The sequence below is a fragment of the Malus sylvestris genome, chromosome 11, assembly GCF_916048215.2.
Source record: "Malus sylvestris chromosome 11, drMalSylv7.2, whole genome shotgun sequence".
Classification (NCBI taxonomy): Eukaryota; Viridiplantae; Streptophyta; class Magnoliopsida; order Rosales; family Rosaceae; genus Malus; species Malus sylvestris.
This window is the reverse complement of record NC_062270.1, coordinates 6,090,568-6,112,300: the sequence shown is the minus strand read 5'-3', so window position 1 is coordinate 6,112,300 and position 21,733 is coordinate 6,090,568. Positions and strand designations below refer to the sequence as shown.

Below are 21,733 nucleotides of genomic sequence, written 5' to 3'. Positions count from 1 at the left end.
AAAAGAAGAAGAAAGAAGAAGGGAGTTCACCGGGGGGGTGTTAACAAACCAACTGTATGGAAGAAACTTAGAGAAGAAGATATCGAACACAGAGAAATAGAGAGAGAAAGTAGAGAGGGAAAAATAATCTTGTTATTTCTTTTTTTCCTTATGTTTTTTACAACACTCAACTTTTATAAATACAACACACCTTATGACTACCATTCACAACTCCAATACAATTATGACACATGGCATAGCTATATCCTAACATAGCTATATTCTAACATTCCCCCTCAAGCTTATGCTAGGAAGAACCAAGCATAAGATTGTTACAATGGGAGCTAAATAGAGGAGAACATAAGCCCTTGGTAAAGATGTCAGCATGCTGCTCGGAGGATGCAACAAACTGCAGAACAATGGAACCTCGTTGAACACGTTCTCGAACAAAATGGCAATTGATTTCAATGTGTTTAGCTTTAGAATGTAAGACCGGATTGGTTGCCAGTGCCATAGCAGAAATATTGTCACAGTGGAGAAGAGGAACTGCGGAACAGGGAAGATGCAAGTCCCTTAGTATTTGTTGTAGCCAAACCACCTCAGCAGTGGTTGTCGCCATAGCACGATACTCAGCCTCGGTAGATGAACGACTAACCGCGTGCTGCTTCTTAGAACTCCAAGACACAGGATTATTACCGAGGAATACTACAAAACCTATGGTGGATCTCCTATCATTAGGATCCCCAGCCCAATCAGCATCCGAATATGCTTTAATATCCATATTTCCTGGTTGAAAACACAAGCCAAGGGTCATGGACCCTCGAAGGTACCGCAAGATGTGTTTAACAGCAATGAAATGACTGTCCAGAGGTGAGTGCATGAATTGACAAACTTGATTGACGGAGTAGGCAATATCCGGTCGTGTAAATGTCAAATATTGGAGAGCACCAACAATGCTGCGATAGAGACCCGGATCATGAAACTGAGGACTACCATGATTCAGCAGCTTCTGATTGGGATGACACGGAGTGATACACGGTTTACAATCCAGCATGTGTGTCTTAGTAAAAAGATCAGTAACATACTTGGTTTGATGCACCAGGAAACCTGTAGGTCGATAATCAATCTGAAGACCAAGGAAATAGTGTAAAATCTCGAGGTCTTTCATATCAAACTCAGCTGTTAACTGATCTATGACAGCTTGAATTTGAGAATCACAATCACCACTGAGAATTATATCATCCACATATAATAACAGTACAACAATAGACTGACCATTCTGCTTCACATATAATGATGGATCAGCATATGAGGGTTTAAAACCCAAGGTAAGAAGAAACCTGGAAAATCGATCATTCCAAGCTCGAGGAGCTTGTTTAAGACCATAGAGAGACCGGTCCAATTTGCACACAAACTCAGGATGAGCAGGATCAACGAAGCCTTGCGGCTAAGACATATACACCTCTTCATCAAGAAAACCATGAAGAAATGCATTCTTGACATCTAACTGTTTTAATTGCCAACGCTTTGTAGCAGCTAGAGACAACAGAAGTCTCACTGTGGTTGGCTTGACAACAGGACTGAAAGTTTCGTGATAGTCAAGACCGGCTTCTTGGGAAAAACCCTTAGCCACCAACCTGGCCTTGTATCTAGCAACCGAACCATCCAGATTACTTTTGATCTTATATATCCATTTACAGCCAACCAAATTCTTGTTAGGTGGAAGAGGAACTAATCTCCAGGTTTTCTGCTTCACAAGAGCAGCCATTTCATCCTCCATAGCTTGTCTCCACTCAGAGGTCTGAATAGCAACCTTGAAATACTGTGGCTCAGTGATAGAAGAAGATTGTACCTGAGCAAGAAGAGCCTTCTTTTTGAATATACCAGATTTCGACCTGGTTTGCATTGGATGTGTATTGATTTGAGGCACTGGAACATGATGCAGTGCTTGAACTTGAGAAGTAGTAACATCAGGATGAATATCAGCATGCTCCACAGACGGTGGAATTGTGGCTTCAGTAGGTACGCAGGGAGAAGAGACAAGATCACCAGGTATGGAGTAAGATGACTGAGTAATAGAAGGAGACGCTGTGGTAGAGGAAGAAGAAGAAGGAAATGGACGACGGGGAAAAGGAATGGAAAGAACAGGTGGATGTTGAAATGTATTTGGGTGAGGTATAATCGACGGTGTCAATGATGGTGAACTAGAAACAGAACCTGGTAAGCTAGGAAATGTATCTTCATCAAAAACAACATGCCTAGAGACAATTAGTTTATGGTCTTGGATAGCATAGCAAATATATCCTTTGTACTGAGATGCATAACCCAAAAATATGCACTGTGTAGTTTTTGGCTCCAGCTTGTTGTGTCTATAGGGTTTTAAAGTAGGGTAACATGCACAACCAAAGACTCTTAAATGATCAAGCCTAGGTGGAGAGTGATATAACTTTTCGAATGGGGAATGCATATGTAAAACAGGTGTAGGCATTCGATTGATAAGAAAGGTAGCTGTGGCACAAGCATGAAACCAAAACTGTGAAGGAAGAGAGGCTTTTTGTAGTAAAGTAAGGGCAGTTTCAACTATGTGACGATTTTTTCTCTCAACCAACCCATTTTGTTCAGGAGTATAGGGACAAGACTTTTGATGCAAAATACCCTTGGTTAGAAGAAACTTTTGAAAAAGAGATCCAACAAACTCTCCACCACCATCACTTTGTAAGACTTTGATAGTAACAGAAAATGAATTGTGAATGAAAGCATGAAACTGAATAAAGGTTTCACAAACTGCAGCTTTATTCATGATTGGAAAAATCCATGTATATCTGGTACATTCATCAATGAAAGACACATAGTACCTATAACCCTCTATAGACATGATAGGTGTAGGACCCCACACATCGGTGTGAATGACTTCAAATGGTACAGTGGACTTAGATGCTGCTAATGGAAATGGTAATTTGGTAAACTTGCCTTGTAGGCAAGAGGTACATGATTGAGGAACAGAATGACAACTAAAAGAAATATTGGCCTTACTAAGAGCAGACTGAATTACAGAATTGGTGGGATGGCCCAATCTGCAATGGCACAGGGTAGTATTAACTTTCTGGCCAAGATAAGCAGCAGGTTTGAGTTGAGGTTGTTTGAGCAAAGGAAGTGGGTAAACAGCATTGTTAGTCAGTCCTTGAAAGAGAACTTGGTTGGTGACCTTGTCCTATATACACACAGAAAACTCATCAACAATGCATCGACAATTATTGTCCTTACGTAATTGATGCATGGAAAGTAAATGTTGAGATAATTGAGGAACATGAAGCACTGTTTTTAACTGAAGTTTATGAGAATGAGTAATAAGAGAAGACTGTCCAATATGTGAAATGTGTAAACCTTCACCATTAGCCCCAGCACAGTTTCAGTGGACAGATATGGGGTAGGAGCTTGTAGACAGGATAGATCAGATGTCATATGATTGGTAGCACCAGAATCAAGCAGCCAATACTCTTGCGGAGGGGCAGAAGGGGAGAAATTGGTTCGTGCAATGAAAGCAACAGGAGATGGAGCTTATTGTTGTGATATGTTCTGATGCTGCACATACGATGGATTCATTTGTTGAACCGGAACATGAGCTTGAAATTGTTGAGACTGATATTGTGGAACAAGAGCAGGAGCCTGAAACTGGTGAGACGGATACATAGGCTGAGACATGGGCATAGTAGAAGTACCCCTGTCGAAACATGTAGCTGCAGTGTGACTAACCCTATTGCAGATTTGGCACCCACGCTGAAAACAATGGAGTGCAGAGTGTCCATTTTTATCACAAATTTGACAGACCAACATAGGATTATAAGATTGTGGAGTTGGAAAACTAGATTGTGATTGAGACTGAGCATTGGTTTGAACAGACCCCTGATAACCTAAGTGAAATTTCTTCCTTTTTCCTTTGTACTTGAAATTTTACCCCCTGAAATTATTATAAGTGCCAGATCCTGCTTGGGACACAAATGCATAAGGACCATGTGGAGCTTGAAGAAAGAGTGACTGAAACTGTGGAAGTTGAGGTAGTTGATGTACCGGAGCCATGTTAGGCATTGGAGCTAGTTGGGGCATTTGAGGAACCTGACAAAATGATGAGCCAGTATCATAGTTACCCGCACTAGATTTGGTACCAGACGACCCTCCAAACTCATGTATGGAACCAGATCTATTAGCATACATTGCAGCCATTAGAGGTTGTTTGAGACTTTCTTCAAGTGTTGATTCTTCTGCCTTCAACTGAGACCTAAGCTTCTGCAGGGACACAAGATTTTCTCTTCCTCGAATAACAGCCTTAATAGTGTTGTATTCAGTCGGTAAGCCTCTGAGAGCAACTATGACAATATCTTCATCAGGAATAGCAACACCCACTGCAGCTAACTGGTCTCTACAATCTTTGATGCGTTGAAGATAAAGATCAATCGATTCAGCCCCTTTCTTAATATTCTGGAGATCAATTTTCATCTGGACAATACTTGTTCTAGTCATTCTCGAGAACCTCTCTTTCAAGTTAAGCCACATTTCCTTGGAGCTTTCACACCCAATGACACTCGATAAGGCAGCAGGAGACAAAGTAGCGGTGATAAAAGTCATCAAGGCTTTATCATGAATCTTCCAAACTTTATAGGCATCAATGATAATAGCACGATTAATCACAGGGCCATCTTCAGTAGTCATATATTTCTCAGGACAGGGGATAGAGCCATCAAGAAATCCCATAATACCATTACCTTCTAACAGTAAATCGAGTTGAAAATTCCATGTGATATAGTTAGAATCATCTAACTTGACTGTTACTGTATTGCCAACACTTGGTATTAGGGAAGAAATAGGAGACTGTGTAAGAGCTAATTGGGCTGTGGTCACCATGTTTAATCAAGACACAACAATCTCGACACCAATAGAGAAGTAATCAAGTACTGATTTAATCACCACACAACAATCCGTGTGTCAATCAGAAGTAATCAAGAACGAACAATTAACAGAAATCTCCAACTCCAATACAATTCAGAAGAGCAACAAGAAATTCAACAAAATCACCACACGAATCGGAACAAGACGATAAAGAATTCGACCAATACCTCCAGCCAAGACGACGATCAACAACGACAACTACTGCACAAAGAGCAACCGACTTCGATCAACCCAGGCAAGAAAACTCCAAAAACCTAGGGTTGCAGAAACCAAGATTCACCAGAGACCACAAAACAACGACCAATCGACTTCCGACGAACAAGCGAACACCACCGGAACAAAAACGACGAGACGCGGAAGCACCAAGATCACCAAGCGACAGCGTCAGCCATTGCCGGCGATGATACCATGTTAACAAACCAACTGTATGGAAGAAACTTAGAGAAGAAGATATCGAACACAGAGAAATAGAGAGAGAAAGTAGAGAGGGAAAAATAATCTTGTTATTTCTTTTTTTCCTTATGTTTTTTACAACACTCAACTCTTATAAATACAACACACCTTATGACTACCATTCACAACTCCAATACAATTATGACACATGGCATAGCTATATCCTAACAGGGGGGACAGAGAGAGAAGAGAGAAGAGTGAAGGGGGTGCTGCCACGTGGCAGCTTGTGGGAAAGAAAGGAATCCATTTTCAGATTGGGTAGATAAAATGGGACAAAATTGATATATTTAAAATGTTTTGGGATAATTACATACATATATCTTTATAAATAGGGGGTGGGTGTTACAGAAGGTACTGTTGTAGCTCCGTTTCAGAGAAGGAGTTGTTGCTCCTTTCATTGGTTAGTTCTCACTCCATCAAAGTGTTATTGTTGTAATAGCTTTGAGCTTTATATAGAGAAGAAATTAATCACTATATTTCTTTCTCTATTTGTTTCTGTGGTGTGTGAGAGCTATTGGGTGTATTGGGTTATTTGGGTTGTGAGATTGCCAACACTTTGTAAACTCCCATTTGGTTGATAGTGGATTATTGGGTGAGCTCCTACTGCTCCGAGGACGTACTCCAGTTACATTGACTGTTGAGGAACCTCATTAAAATCTTGGTGTCTTTAATATTTTGTTCTTGAATTTCATTTGATATATTTCCTGTGGGTTATCAAGAGTTGGTTCCAGAAGGTTTGGTGTTATCCTAGCACAACAATTGGTATCAGACCACTGGTTGCTCTTGGGTACTGTCTAGTTGCCAAAGATGTCAGACGGGCAAGATGAAAATCCTTTTGGAAGCAGCTCCGGGTTTGCAAGAACTACGGTGCAAAATGCAAAGTTCGAAGTGGAAAAGTTTGATGGCACAAACAACTTCGGGATGTGGCAATGTGAGGTCAAAGATGTGTTGGCTCAACAAGATCTACTTGCCGCTTTGGGAGAGAAGCCGGAAGCTATGTCGAAGCCGGAATGGGAGAAATTAAATTTGTGGGCTTGCTCTTCAATTCGGTTGTGCCTTGCAAAAACTTAGAAGTATTTTGTGATGTGGGAGACATTAGCAAGTGTGTTGTGGCAAAAATTGGAAGACAAGTATATGACAAAGAGTGCAGAGAACCGGCTACACTTGAAGAAAAAACTCTACCGCTTCCAATACAATGAAGGTACACAAATGATTAGACACCTTGATGCTTTTAATAAGTTGATTGCCGACTTATTAAATTTAGATGAGAATATTAAGGATGAAGATAAGGCCTTAATATTGTTGAATTCATTGCCGGACTCTTATGAGCATTTTGTTACCACTATTATGCATGGTAAAGAAACTGTGAAATTTGAAGATGTGTCAAATGCCTTGATGAATTATGAAATGAGGCATAGAGATAAAAATCATGATAGTACCTCTGAAGCTTTATTTGTTAGAGGTAGATCATCGGAGAGAATATCATCTTCTAGCAGGAAAAAATCACAGTCTCGACCTAGAGGAAACTCTAAAGGTAGAAAAACTTTGGAAATGGATGAATGTGCCTTTTGTCATAATAAGGGCCATTGGAAGAAAGATTGTCCTAGGTTGAAGACCAAAGGCAAAGAAAGTTCTGAAGCTAATGTTGCTGAGGTTGAAACAGATTTTTCTGATTTTTCTTTAACCACTTCCTCATCATTTGATTGTGCTACTAAGTGGGTGTTGGATACGGGTTGTACTCATCATATGACTCCTCATAAGGATTGGTTTTCAAGCTTGAAAGAGTTTGATGGTGGCGTTGTGTTCATGGGAGATGACAATCCTTGCACAACAAAAGGGATTGGTACAGTTCGTTTGAAATTGCATGATGGCATGGTTAAAGAGTTGACAGGTGTTCGGTATGTACCGAATTTGAAGAAAAATCTTATTTCTTTGGGTACTTTAGAATCCAAGGGCTTCATGTTTCATTCAGATGGACAGACATTGAAAGTTACTTATGGTGCACTTGTTGTGATGAAAGCTCCTCGATGTGGCCATTTGTATCTATTGCAAGGAAGCACTGTGACAGGTGAAGCATCTGTAGTCTCAGAAAATATGGGCACATCCGATTCTGATACTACTAGACTGTGGCATATGAGATTAGGCCATGCCGGTGAGAAATCTCTACAAGGGCTTGTGAAACAAGGTATTCTAAAAGGTGTCACGACTTGTAAGCTTGATTTCTGCGAGCATTGTGTCTTGGGGAAGCAAACTAGAGTGAAGTTTGGTACCGCTGTACATCAGACGAAGGGCATTCTTGATTATGTGCATTCGGATGTTTGGGGTCCTACAAAGACTCCCTCTTTGAGTGGTAGACATTGGTTCGTGACCTTTGTTGATGATTATTCAAGAAGGTCTTGGGTCTACACTATGAAGCACAAGAGTGAGGTGTTGAGCATTTTCTTGGGTTGGAAGAAAATGGTTGAAAACCAGACTGGGAGAAAGATTAAAATTTTGAGATCAGATAATGGTGGTGAATACACATCCGATCCTTTCTTTAAAGTTTGCAAAGAGGAAGGAATTGTGAGACATTTGAGTGTTCGGGGAACTCCACAACAAAATGGAGTTGCAGAAAGATTGAATCAAACCTTACTTGAGAAGGTTAGATGTATGTTGTCTCAGTCGGGTTTAAGCAAGTCATTTTGGGCAGAGGCAGTTAATTATGCATGTCACATCATCAACCGATTACCCTCAGCTGCTGTTCAGGGTAAGACACCAATGGAGGTATGGACTGGAAAACCTTCTTCTGATTATGACTATATATGTATTTTTGGTTCACCTGCTTATTTTCATGTGACTGAAAATAAACTTGATCCTAGAGCCAAAAAGGCTATCTTTCTTGGTTTTAGTAGTGGTGTCAAATGTTACAGGTTGTGGTGCCCAGAGATGAAAAAACTTGTAATAAGCAGAGATGTGACATTTGATGAAAAAATTATGTACAAAGTCTCTGAGAAGAATGTGAAAGATGTCCAACAGGTGGAGCTTGAGAAAGTTGCCTCTGGTACTTCAAATCCTATTTCCGCTGATGTCGAAGCCACTACAAGTGAAGAAGTTGGAGACCATGAGGATGTTGAAGAAGTTGAACTTGAAGATTCTATTCAAGTTGAAAAAGAAGTTTCATCTCAAGAGTCTATTGCCAAGAACAGAGGAAAGAGACAAATTACCAAGCCAGCTCAGTATAGTGACTATGTTTCTTTTGCTCTTCCTATTATCACTGGTGAGATTCCATCCAATTTTGAGGAAGCTATTGAGAGTGAAGAAAATGAGAGGTGGTGCAATGCCATGGGTGATGAGATGAATTCTCTCTTGAAGAACAAGACTTGGGAGTTAGCTAAATTGCCTAAGGGAAAGAAAGCTATCGGTTGCAAATGGGTGTATGCCAAGAAGGAAGATGTTGATGAGAAAAGCAATGTGAGATTCAAAGCAAGATTAGTTGCTAAAGGGTATGCACAAAAGAAGGGCATTGACTACAATGAAATATTTTCTTCGGTTGTGAAGCACTCCTCAATTCGTATTATGTTAGCTCTTGTTGCACAATATGATCTTGAGCTTGTTCAACTCGATGTGAAGACGGCGTTCCTACATGGTGATTTGAATGAAGAGATCTATATGTGTCAACCGGATGGGTATATAGTGAAAGGGAAGGAAAATTTGTTTTGCAAATTGAAGAAATCGCTTTATGGCTTGAAGCAATCTCCAAGGCAATGGTATTTGAGGTTTGATAAATTTATGAGAGGCCAAAATTATTCTAGAAGTCAATATGATCATTGTGTGTACTTCAAGAAGTTGCAAGATGGGTCTTTCATTTATTTATTGATATATGTTGATGATATGTTGATTGCCTCAAAGAATGTTGAAGAGATTGAGAAATTGAAGAAACAAATGAAGAATGAGTTTGAGATGAAGGATCTTGGTGAAGCAAAGAAGATCCTTGGCATGGAGATCACTAGAGATAAAGAGAAGGGTTTGGTCAGTTTGAATCAAAGACAATACCTTGAGAAGTTGATTTGGAAGTTTGGAGTTCATGATTCAACCAAACCGGTTAGTACCCCTTTGGCTCCTCATTTTAAATTAAGTTCTCTACAGTGTCCTAAAACTGATAAAGAGAAGCTGCAAATGAAAAATATACCATATGCAAATTTGGTTGGTAGTTTGATGTATGCAATGGTATGCTCTAGACCGGATATTGCTCATGCAGTTGGCATGGTGAGTCGATATATGCATAATACAGGTAAAGAGCATTGGCAAGCAGCTAAGTGGATATTGAGATATCTCCATGGTACTCGAGATGTTGGTTTATGCTTTGAGAGGGATGACTCTGGTATTGGACATGTTGCAGTTGGTTATGTTGATTCAGATTATGCAGGTGATCTGGATGGAAGGAAGTCTACTACAGGCTATGTGTTTACTATGGCTAAAGGGCCAGTTTGTTGGAGGTCCATTTTGCAGTCGTCTGTTGCCTTGTCTACTACAGAGGCTGAATATATGGCATTTGTTGAAGCTATAAAGGAGGCCATTTGGATACATGGGCTGATTAGAGATTTGGGGGTTGATCAGAATCAGGTGGAGGTACATTGTGATAGTCAGAGTGCCATTTATTTGGCTAAGTATCAGGTTCATCATGCGAGGACCAAGCACATAGATGTGCGTTATCATTTTGTTCGTGAAATTGTTGGTGAAGGGGAAATCATTCTCCAGAAGATTCCAACTAAAGACAACCCTGCTGATATGTTGACTAAGGTTGTTGGTGTAGCCAAGTTTGTTCATTGCTTGAACTTGGCTCACATTTTGCCTATATAAAGAAGGCGTTGAGCAGTAGGAGTTTTTGGAGCATTAGACTCGGCATGAGTTGTTCACTTGCTAGTGTTTGGGAGTAACTTTTGTGTTGATTGTGTTGGTTGGCTTATCATGGCGTTTTCAGAACTTGGCCAAGGTGGAGATTGTTGAATTAGTGGCCAAGTGGCCAACTTTTGATTAAACAAATCAAAAAGAAAAAAAAAAGACAACTTGATTATGTCCCTTCCATGTTTTGGGGAGGAAAACATGGAACCTTGTCTAAAGTCCTTTTGTTTTTTCTTTGGCTCATGTGAAAAGCCACGAGAAGGCTAGGTTATGAATAAGGGCAGCTGCTGCCCTTTTGTTTTAAGTGAGCTGAAAAACAGAGAGCAGCAGAGAAGAAAAGGGAGAGAAAGAAGGTACTGCTGTAGCTCCGTTTCAGAGAAGGAGTTGTTGCTCCTTTCATTGGTTAGTTCTCACTCCATCAAAGTGTTATTGTTGTAATAGCTTTGAGCTTTGTATAGAGAAGAAATTAATCACTATATTTCTTTCTCTATTTGTTTCTGTGGTGTGTGAGAGCTATTGGGTGTATTGGGTTATTTGGGTTGTGAGATTGCCAACACTTTGTAAACTCCCATTTGGTTGATAGTGGATTATTGGGTGAGCTCCTACTGCTCCGAGGACGTACTCCAGTTACACTGACTGTTGAGGAACCTCGTTAAAATCTTGGTGTCTTTAATATTTTGTTCTTGAATTTCATTTGATATATTTCCTGTGGGTTATCAAGAGTTGGTTCCAGAAGGTTCGGTGCTATCCTAGCACAACATTAAATGTTGAGCTAGGAGAGGAAACACAAGTTTTGATTGACAAGGTAAGGTATTCCAAATTTCCCCAAAACATTGAACTCATGCACACAATGTTATTGTCCGCCACCATTAACGACTCTTTTGTTATTGTTTTCTTGTACATGAAGTAAATGATCAGTGGGATCAAACCCTGAACCCTCCATCACATTACCAATTTACCATCATCATAAATTAACCGTTGTTATGTATATTGAAGTTTTCATCGGAAAAAGGAGAAAGACAACCTGAAAACCTTGCTTTTGATATGCATTCAAGATAGCGTGAGTTTATTGTTCTTGCGGTTATGTACTCTTTGAATAGGAATCATTTGTACAGGGCTAGATAAGTTATTGGGGATTCTTTTAAAGGAAAACTAATGAAAAGGGCTTGAAAACTTTGAGTTTTAATGATAAGGACAAAATAAAGGGTAAAGTGAATAGTACCAGGATTGACTTTTTAGTGTAAAAATGTGGTTTTTCGTTAAAGTGAACAGTACCGGGTGCTTTTCGTTAAAGTTCCCTTCTTTTAATGGTTTCGGTACCTCAAATAATCTCTCACAGATGTATTGGCGCTGCGGTTTTTTTTCTTGGCCAGAACGAATGGAGAGCTCCCCCCTCTATCCACCCAGCTCTTTGGTCTTAAGAAGGATGCCGAAGGCAGGGCTAGTGAATGGAGTGAAGTCATTACAACGTAACCGTATTAGAAGGTGCGGATGGATCAACAAAGACTAGAATAAACATATAATAACGGATTCTAAATTGTAAGCAAGCATCCAACCTAAAAAGGGAATGGGCTAGAATTATGAACTTCTATAATCTGATGATTTGATTGATTCAATATCAATTAACCAAGAAAGGAGAGTTGAGGGTTGGATCCAGTGTATCCATATATTTCGATCAGAAAATAATCAATAGAAAGAATTTCCAAGAATTTTCATATATTTGACGTATATGATAATAACACACTTAAGAAAAATGTAATAAATTTTCCAAGACTTTTATTCTCTCAAGCTAGCTTCGAGAGAGAGGGAAGCCAATTCCATGGCGTCTGGAGGGGAATCAAACAAACAACAAGCTGCATGGAAATACACGTGTAAGATGTGTTTCACGCGTCTTCAATTGGGATTGCTTTGGATCAGATAGACTCAAAACTATCGTTTGACCAAAAAAAAAAAAAACAAAACAAAAAAAACAATGCAGGTCATGATGATGACGGGATCGTTATACATTGTTAGATTAACACTCAGTGGTGCAACGACAAATGTGCCTGGATGTCTGAGTGCTGCATGAATAGATGTACCATGGTGCAACGACATGGATTGTCTCAAGCGACGTGGTTGTCCTGTTACTGGGATGTCTTTGAATGCTGTAGGGGATATTATGATTTCATTATGCTCTTCATGATCGCTTATTTGTCCTTTGGATCTGAATTGGTTCTATATTTATGTGATTAAACTTTTCCGAACAAACGTGTGACCGATCTTTTATTGGCTCCGACAGAATATTTACCGCCATGGATTCGTTCAGTACTGTAATGCCAATGAGTTCGTGTGCTTAACCAATCAATTACACGTTCATCATTATAAAGAATTTACTCAGGAATTAACTCAATAACAAGAAATCAAAGAAACATCTTATATTATATAAACTACGAAAGAAATTACAATCTCTAGCCATCGAAATTAGACAGCCGCAGCCGTAGTCACAATTACATCTTATATATAAACACCTTTAGATAGACTTAAAAAGAAATTACAATCTCTCGCCGTCGAAGTTTGACAGAACGTCTCCTCTACTGATCACTGAACACAATTGCCCATCCACAAACAATCGTTCCAACACGTCATCCCATCCAACGGCAAAGGCACTTGAGTTTCGTCAATCTGAGGCAGCTTCTCTTGTGACCATGCAGATCCACAGTCTAATGGTGCGAACAAATCGTCGAGGTCAAAAAACATTTCTTCACCGCTCTCAATAAGAAAGTCTTCATCCTTCAAAAGCGACTCACCACCTTCGCCGACCAAGCTTCTCGAGACATAATCATGATCAGAAAAACTTGCAGGCATCGTACTACCGTCAATGTTGCTTATGCACTGCTGATCATGATCAATAGCGTCACTAATCATCTTGTAATTGCTTTCATCGAAGGGCAGGACAGGAGCACTGCTAGTACCAGGGCAGTTTTGTAGTTCCTCAATGGTATGGGTGATCACGCTAGTAGTATTTTGCGAACCCACTTTGTTTCTTGCCTTTGTTTTTGCTGGCTTCTCTTTGACTTCTTTTCTTGCTCTCTTTTTCGCCGGCTTCTCCATGACTTCTTTCCTTGCTCTCTTTTTTGCCGGCTGCTTGTTCACTTGTTGGGTTGAATTCGAACAATTCTTCTTGTTTCCGCTCCTAGAATTCTTTTTAAGTCGGCAGAGAACTACCTTCCCAATTTCGTGATCGGAGTCATCAGCGCAACCAAACACACTAGGAAGAATGCTGTACTCTTCCAAGAGCCAGTCACCGTCATGCTCACACCCTTCTTTCTCATACCGCAAATTCCTCTTTTTCCCAATAGCTTTTTCATTCTCCAAATCCTTAACCGGCTTTGAATTGGATTCGCTCCACGTACCTCCGGCGTCAATTTCACGTTTGATGCGCGCCTGGCTTCTAGCCGTGAGTTGGCAGAAGAAGTACAAATCTTGATCTTCAAGTCCCGGTCCGCCGAAATTCTCCCAAACCACCCACGGTGGAGTCTTGCCGAAGAGGTCGAACTCGTATATTAAATTCTCGCAGTAGTCTCTGTGGAGGACTCTGTTGTAAAGGAAGAAACTGATCAATTCCTGATCGGTCGGATGAAACCGAAAACCCAGCGGCATTCCGTTAGAACCCAGCAGCTGATTTTCATAAAAACCCAGCGGCACAATACCACCATAACCCTCCTTCTCCATTGTCAAGACCTCGTTAGGGTTTCTCTCAGTTGTTTCGGACACTATGTTGGTGCGAAATCGTATGAGATCTTTCCTTACCGGGGTAGGTGATTATATACTTTTTCTCCCCAAGTCTCTGCCGTTTGATTAAATCTCATCTACGGCTGGGCGAGTTTCACGTAAGTAGCCGTTGGGTGTGCAAAAGATTCTGAAATATCCTACAGTGGATAGGAAAAGTATATACATTTTGTCCCGGTTTGTTCGCGGAGCACCGCCGCTGTGCCGCCACTGGAAGTCGGAAACCGAGTTGGATAAAATCACTATTTGTGTGTTTCAACTTTGAACTCGGGAAGAGCCTACGCTTGAGTACTTATAAGTGTTCTGGGCAATCCTGACCCGTTGGATCTAATCCCATCCCACGGTGGATGAGTGTGTTTTAATTATCCCAACGGAATATACAAAAGGGTAAAAGGAAATTTCAATGTTGGAAGTTATATTTTAGTGCAATAGCCAAATTTGTTGTGTCGGCAATTAAAAAAGAAATTTTATTTAAACTCATTTAATCTTTTTTTACATCCAACTTAAATTCAATATTGGAAATTAATAATAAAACTCAAATTTATCAATAAACTCAAACACTATAATTAAACCTTACGATCACTCTTTGTTCTTAAAGTATAATCCTCCAGTTGGAATGCTATAATTAAACCTTACGATCACTCTTTGTTCTTAAAGTATAATCCTCCAGTTGGAATGCTGCCTGTGGCAGCAGGTAGAGATCCACTTTGTTAACGAGTTTGTTGTCTAATGCCCAGTTAAAAGCAGGTTGATCATTTGCTTTTTTCTCTCTGGACCATAGTTGACACACCCCGTCCCGAAGGAGGGCGTGTTGGCCGTCACGTGAGAGTGACGTAACCATTTACACAGTTCGGAAGCTTTAAAAAAATTACAATTACTAAGATGACCCACCCGAGGGTGAGTCCTACTTTTGTGAATTCTGTCAGAACACCGTTGGATTCCTCGTGGCCACCAAAGCTCTGCTATCTAGGACCTGGAGGGGCGCAAAACAAAATTGAGTGGGTCAGTAAAACAAAGTTTTTTGAAAACATTTCATTTAAAACATTTCTAACCCCTCGCTAAAACATGTATACTTTCCCAGAAAAATAGTATATATATATATATATCATCAAAAGCTCAAATCACAATCCTTCAACGCTTTTCAGAAAAATATGCCATGCCAAGTGTCAAAAACATAATCAGAATGCATCCATATCAATCAGGTGAATAATAAGTCAACCGGAGACCCTATAATGGTCATGTACGGTTGATTCTAAAGCTCATCATCCAAACTAACCGGAGTCACCTCGGTGACCTGTACGGTCTAACTCTGCACGTCACTCGGAACTACATAAGGTAGTCTGTACGATGACAGGTGTATAAATACGCTCTAGTGCTTCTCACATCAATCATCAGCGTGCATATCTAAGGTCACCCACCAGTCGGAACCCCTCTAATGGTCTGTACGACTGGCATGTCGGAACCCTCACATGGTATGTACGACATCCACCTACTTGGATCCAAGGCGAGTGTGCGGTGTGGTGAATAATATAAGCACTAACACCTAGGGTGCAGGTTATGAGTTTTCGATGCAATTCACATAAATAAATCGTATGAATAATGTAAAGACTCACCTATGCGTCCACCGCGTCAATTCACATATATATGCATCAATTATCAAATTCAAATATCTCAACAATTGTATGCATGGCAATTTAAATCATATTTTCATATAAACACATTTTCTGGGAAAAACAGTAATATATAGGTAATACGAAAACAAAATTGCCCACTCACCTGGAGTTCGCCCAATAACTCCCTAGCACCGTACATCAAGGCGTCATGACGATCAGTGCCTAGAACAATAATCAAATCCAATCTCAGGAATCCTGCCGATCGAATACATAACTTATATAAGACACGTCACTACGTAGTTCGATCCGAAGGATCTGCAACTCAGATTTCAAATCCGTAACTTCCAGAGGTCCACAATATACCTCTAGGACAACATCCTAAAATTTCATTACCATCCAACGGTCGGACCTCCGTCAATTTCCAAAACTAAGTGACGGTTAACATTCTATTTTATGAACTTACAACTTCAATTCCGGAAGATCCGTAAATCGGATTCCCAATACATAAGTTCCTATAATCCTCAAATATTACGTATTACAACGTATCAAAGTTTGGTGACGATCCAACGGTCGGATCGTCAATTCACATTTTCACCTAACCACGAATCGTAACCAACTTAGGTTCAATTATTTAATTTATGTCCATCAATTATCAAAATTGAACCTAGAACCTTAAACACATGCTAAGAATGACATTGGCGGGCCATTGGCCACGTGCCGCTCACGGGCCACCGCGAGTGGCGGTTGGCCGCCCCGGCTCGCCGGAAAATTCAACTATTTCCAAAAATTACCAAAATTTTCAGATTTGAAGATCTCAATGAGTAGAACAACTTTCATACCTGTGGCCAAGGCCAATTTGGCTTGGAAGTGCTTCAATTTCACCAAAACCGTGAAGAACCCTAGAATTGGGTGTTTCGAATTCGACCTTCAAACTTGTTCCAACGCCTCTACTACCTCTTGGGCTTTGCTCTAGGTCCTAAAGGAAAATGGTGTTAGTAATTGAAAGAAAACATTTCAAAATTTGAAGAATTTAAACAAAAAAGTCGCAGCACCCGTAGGGGTGTTCTTCGCGAAATCATCATGAAATTCATTGATTCTTGGGGTGAAACGTGAAGAGGGAAGGCCTAGATGTTGATTGGGAGTGGTACCTTGATTCAATTCGTCGGAATATTGGACGAAAACGGCGAGAACCCGCCGATTTGAGGGCACGGGTTGCGCGGGCCGCACGGGTCAAGAACGACCCGTTCCCCCTGTTCCCCCGTTCACCACTCTCCCTCCTTTCCCTCCTTTCCTTCCTCTGGTTGGTCAGCTTCTCTCTCTCTCTTCTTCTGATTCGCCTCTCCTCCTTCTTCTCCGATTGGGCAGTTTTGCCCAATCTCTCTTTCTTTCTGTTTTCTTTTTCTTCTTTTTCTAACGCACACACCCACACCAGAAACCTTAATTCATTTATATTTATTTATTTTTGTTTTTCCTTACATCCAAGCCATCCATTTATTCTTCAGTAAATCTGGGCCATCCAATTTTTAATAATAAAATTTATAAAATGCCCAAACTTCAAACTTTAAAATCTTTTTCGTTATAACTTCAATAACGAACCGTCTGCACCCACGCGTCCGTAACGATGAGTACTACGAGGATATATCAAGAAAACAAATCTTAGATGGCACGACATGATGATTAACCTTGAATAATGCACGTACCTCAAAGGGCATTTTTGTAAAATCCTTTATTAAAACTTTAAAAATTCTTAAAATCAGGGACGGGCTGTCACAATAGTTGATCTTTAGGCCATCTCCAACCGATGGCTGGCCAGATGGCTCATTTTAGCCCTCTGGCCCTCCAAGATTCTTCAAGATATTAATATTTTAATGAACCGTACATGACCATATTTGTCTCCGTCTCCAACCGAGGGCCAGAGGGCCAGAGGGCTCGTTTTAAGCATGTCACAAAAAACCGTCTCCAACCGAGAGCCAAAGGGCCATAGGGCTAAACATAATTTATTATTTAAAAACTACAACTTTAATGTTGTATAATGGCTTAGGAAGTTATAGAAAAAAAAATAGAATTTAAAAAAAATATGAAACAAATTTTGTGAAATAGAAGTTATAGGAAAAAATGGAATTTAAAAAAATATGAAATAAATTTTGTGAAATAGAAGTTATAGGAAAAAATGAAACAAATTTTGTGAAATAGAAGTTATAGGAAAAAATGGAATTTAAAAAAAATATGAAATAAATTTTGTGAAATAGAAGTTATAGGAAAAAAATGGAATATGAAACAAATTTTGTGAAATAGAAGTTATAGGAAAAAAATGGAATTTTAAAAAAATATGAACCAAATTTTGTAAAATATAAGTTATAGAAAAAAAGTTATATAAAGTTATAGAAAAAAAAGGTTTAAATTCAAAAAAACAAAAAAGAAATTTGAATACAACAGCTAGTGACTGGCTAGCCGTTGGAATTCAAATTAGAATTCAAATTAGTGTCGGTTTTAACCGACACTATTCAAACTGATATTACACTAACATTGTTATTAGTGTCGGTTATAACCAACACTAATAATATAGTATATATTATTTTTGTCGGCTATAACCGACAGAAATAACAGAGCATTAAAAAAATGGCCAGCCCCGGGCTGGCTGGCTGGCTGCATGCAGCCAGCCCTCCAGCCCTCTCCGATTCCGTGGGGCCCTCCCAAATTCCAGAGCCCTCTGGCCTAGCCCTCGGTTGGAGACAATTTTTGAGCTATTTTCGGCCCTCTGGCCCTCTGGACCCTTCGGTTGGAAATGGCCTTAAGTTCCTCGATCCACTTCTTAATAACCATCTTTAAGTTCCTGCAGGTAACAATTGAATTATCAGCTTTTGTGTTGTGGAAAACCATGCAAAGAACTTAGGTCTAAACACATCAAATTTAGCTTCTAAAAATCATAAATCCACATATTGAATTGGGTTTATGGGGGGGGTATATTAGGTATTAAATTTGGGTTTAAAGAGATATTAATAGTTTAGTTAAAAATCAAATGGGTGTAAAGAGTAAGTTAGGTGTAGAAATAGGTTAGATGAGTTTAAATAAAATTTCTCAAATTTTAATTAATGGACCAAACTACAATTTAGGAGTGGAAAAAAATATAGAAAATTATCGGACCAACCAAAGCCGTACCAAAATATTGAAAAAGGACCAAACTGAAAGTACAGAAAAATTCGGTACCTAAACCCGAACAGATACCGAAATTTTTAGTACATGATTCGATATGAAATATTAGTTTTTTTCGGTAAGACCTTAAACCAAAATAAAATATGTATAATATTTATAATTTATTTTTTAAATATAATTTAAAATTATTACAGCCGTCGAATTTGGTTGAGATTTAATCTCAATTGTTGAATTCAAATGAAGCCCTCTCTTGACCTCACCTCACTTTGCTCTCTCATCCTCCGCTGATTTCTCTCGATCTCTCTCCTCCTCCATATTTTCCATCTTCGAATCCGACCATACCACACACCCACATCACACTAGTGAGTCATCGACTCTTTCTCTCAATTGAACTGACTCATTCTCTCTCTCGATTGACCTCTCTAAGCTCACTCACCCACTCACTCATAGATTCACTCTCCCTCTCTCTCCGACTCTCTCACAAGACTCTCACTCAATCGAAAAATTAAAAAAAAATCTAGAATACAAAAGTTCGGATAAAAAAATTTTCTAGAATACAGAAGTTTGGAAAAACTGAAATTTTGGTTCGGTTTTAATTTTTCAAAATCTCATCCCGAAGTTCGGAAAACCTTCGGGGATCCTTGTTAAGACTCGGTACTAGCAACATTAGGAAGAACTGCATTCTTCTAAATACCATCCACCTTGATACTCACACACCATTTGTTATCATATTGAAAATTTCATTTTCGGCCCATAGAGATTCCGTTCTTCACATCCTCAACCAGGTTGAGGATGTGAAGACAACCTGCTTTGTAGGCGATGTCACTCCAAGTACCCTTGAACTCAATCTTGTGACTATAATCAAAACATCCGAGCTAATTAAATGTTGAGCTGGGAGAGGAAACACAAGTTTTGATTGACAAGGTAAGGTATTCCAAATTTCCTCAAAACATTGAACTCATGCACACAATGTTATTGTCCGCCACCATTAACGACTCTTTGGTTATTGTTTTCTTGTACATGAAGTAAATGATCAGTGGAATCAAACCCTGAACCCTCCATCCCATTACCAATTTACCATCATCATAAATTAACCGTTATTGTGTATATTGAAGTTTTCATCGGAAAAAGGAGAAAGACAACCTGAAAACCTTGCTTTTGATATGCATTCAAGATAGCGTGAGCTTATTCTTGCGGTTATGCACTCTTTGAATAGGAATCATTTGTACAGTGCTAGATAAGTTATTGGGGGATTCTTTGAATGGTTTCAGTACCTCAAATATTCTCTCACAGATGTATTGGCGCTGCGGTTTTTTTCTTGGCCAGAACGAATGGAGAGATCCCCCCTCTATCCACCCAAGTCTTTGGTCTTAAGAAGGATGCCGAAGGCAGAGCTAGTGAATGGAGTGAAGTCATTACAACGTAACCGTACTAGAAGGTGCGGATGGATCAACAAAGACTAGAACAAACATATAATAACGGATTCTAAATTGTAAGCAAGCATCCAACCTAAAAAGGGAATGGGCTAGAATTATGAACTTCTATAATCTGATGATTTGATTGATTCAATATCAATGAACCAAGAAAGGAGAGTTGAGGGTTGGATCCAGTGTATCCATACATCTCGATCAGAAAATAATCAATAGAAAGATTTTCCAAGAATTTTCATATATTTGACGTATATGATAATAACACACTTAAGAAAAATGTATTAAATTTTCCAAGACTTTTATTCTCTCAAACTAGCTTCGAGAGAGAGGGAAGCCAATTCCATGGCGTCTGGAGGGGAATAAAACAAACAACAAGCTGCATGCGATACCCATTCCGACAGGGAACGCCACCAAAAGCTGCCTGGCCTCCTCCGATGGCTTGGGGTAGAAGCAATTGACGACATTTTGATCAAACATTGCCACCGCAGCAAATACAAGTACGGACATGAAGGCATGGAAAAAATCTCTGAACTTTACCCTATATTTATCTGCCTCCTCCGGCGCAAGTGTGATTTTGGAACCGTCGAGAATCCACAACCCTTTAGATGTCGCCAACCCGTATCGGACCTTGCCTCTTTCGTCCCTCAAGCTGTCGGTGAAGCGCATAAGGAAGCAGGTAAGGCTGCAGAAAGTTAGGAGGAGCACAGTCATGGTTTGGTTGAGGACGGCCGGGCACTTCCCTTGGCGTGTGAAAGCGGGGGAGAACATTTGGAACACGAGGACGGTCCCCGTGGGGAGAAGATTAGACAAATGGGCCGTGCCTTTGAAGGTCTTTCTAATGGCCTTTCGTGCCGGGGTTTTCGGTTGTTTTGGCTTTGGGGCTATTGAACTTGATCCTTCTCCTCCTCCTCCTCCTGCATTATTATCCAAAAGTGATTGCTGTGTTTCCTCGACCGCAGCCATGTCGCACAGATAAGGCGATAACTCTTTGAAGCCTTAGACTCTTTCCTCCTCGAAAGAGGTAAGTCAGTCAGCCTTCCTCCTGCACAAATGGATCGAACCACACAAGAACACAAGATCAAACGAACGAATGAAGAACGATGAGAACACTGGTTTGGTAATGATCAAACGAATTATAAATGGTTAAAGAAACTGAATGTTGAGATTAACAAAACTAGAATTCGTCTTTCTGTTTGGTTTTGGCAAGTAAATGGTAAAAATAAGTCATCAACTGCTTTCATAACTGATCCGACCTTCCAGAAACTCTTGTAAAGATTAATTTTTGTTTGGGAGTTTCATTTGATTGGAGGGGACCAATATGAAACGTTCGCAGTATTTCAAATAGGGTTGGTTTTGTACAATGGAATTACCTTCATCCTTAACTGCAAATTACATTAACGGAGCTGACGTCAATGACCAAATGGTACACAATTTCAAGGGAGTGATATGGATCTTTGGTCACTATGTTTTGGCTCAATTCATATTTGGTCACTTTTTCATAAGTTTAATTTT

General features: G+C 39.7%; 3 protein-coding genes and 1 long non-coding RNA gene across 5 annotated transcripts in view; 1 reads left to right on the top strand and 3 right to left on the bottom strand.

Annotated features, from left to right (window-relative positions):
• Positions 1–21,733, top strand: part of LOC126589019 (protein EARLY FLOWERING 4-like) — a 102,063-nt gene that overhangs the window by 55,207 nt on the left and 25,123 nt on the right. The window contains exon 3 of one of the 2 annotated variants that reach the window (XM_050254201.1): positions 11,631–11,849. The exons of the other annotated variant lie outside the window; for it this stretch is intronic. The gene's annotated coding sequence lies outside the window, so the exon portion shown is untranslated. Of the gene's footprint in view, positions 1–11,630; positions 11,850–21,733 lie in introns of those variants that run through there. 2 annotated transcript variants of the gene reach the window in all.
• Positions 12,835–13,968, bottom strand: LOC126589364 (NAC domain-containing protein 41-like). The gene has a single exon (XM_050254632.1). The coding sequence runs from the start codon at positions 13,966–13,968 to the stop codon at positions 12,835–12,837; it is 1,134 nt and encodes a 377-aa protein (XP_050110589.1).
• Positions 14,814–17,009, bottom strand: LOC126589025 (uncharacterized). Its single transcript, XR_007611686.1, has 4 exons — positions 16,787–17,009; positions 16,478–16,614; positions 15,802–15,860; positions 14,814–14,998 (listed from the first exon to the last, which is right to left on the bottom strand). It is a non-coding gene; the product is annotated as an uncharacterized LOC126589025 (long non-coding RNA).
• Positions 20,435–21,733, bottom strand: LOC126589015 (protein DMP7-like). The gene is made up of 2 exons (XM_050254191.1): positions 21,592–21,733; positions 20,435–21,263 (listed from the first exon to the last, which is right to left on the bottom strand). The coding sequence occupies exon 2, from the start codon at positions 21,182–21,184 to the stop codon at positions 20,534–20,536; it is 651 nt and encodes a 216-aa protein (XP_050110148.1). The 5' UTR covers positions 21,185–21,263; positions 21,592–21,733; the 3' UTR covers positions 20,435–20,533.

What these genes read in the sequence shown, in the direction of transcription:
- LOC126589015 (XM_050254191.1), bottom strand. Translation starts at nt 21,184, where the DNA reads ATGGCTGCGGTCGAGGAAACACAGCAATCACTTTTGGATAATAATGCA.
- LOC126589364 (XM_050254632.1), bottom strand. Translation starts at nt 13,968, where the DNA reads ATGGAGAAGGAGGGTTATGGTGGTATTGTGCCGCTGGGTTTTTATGAA.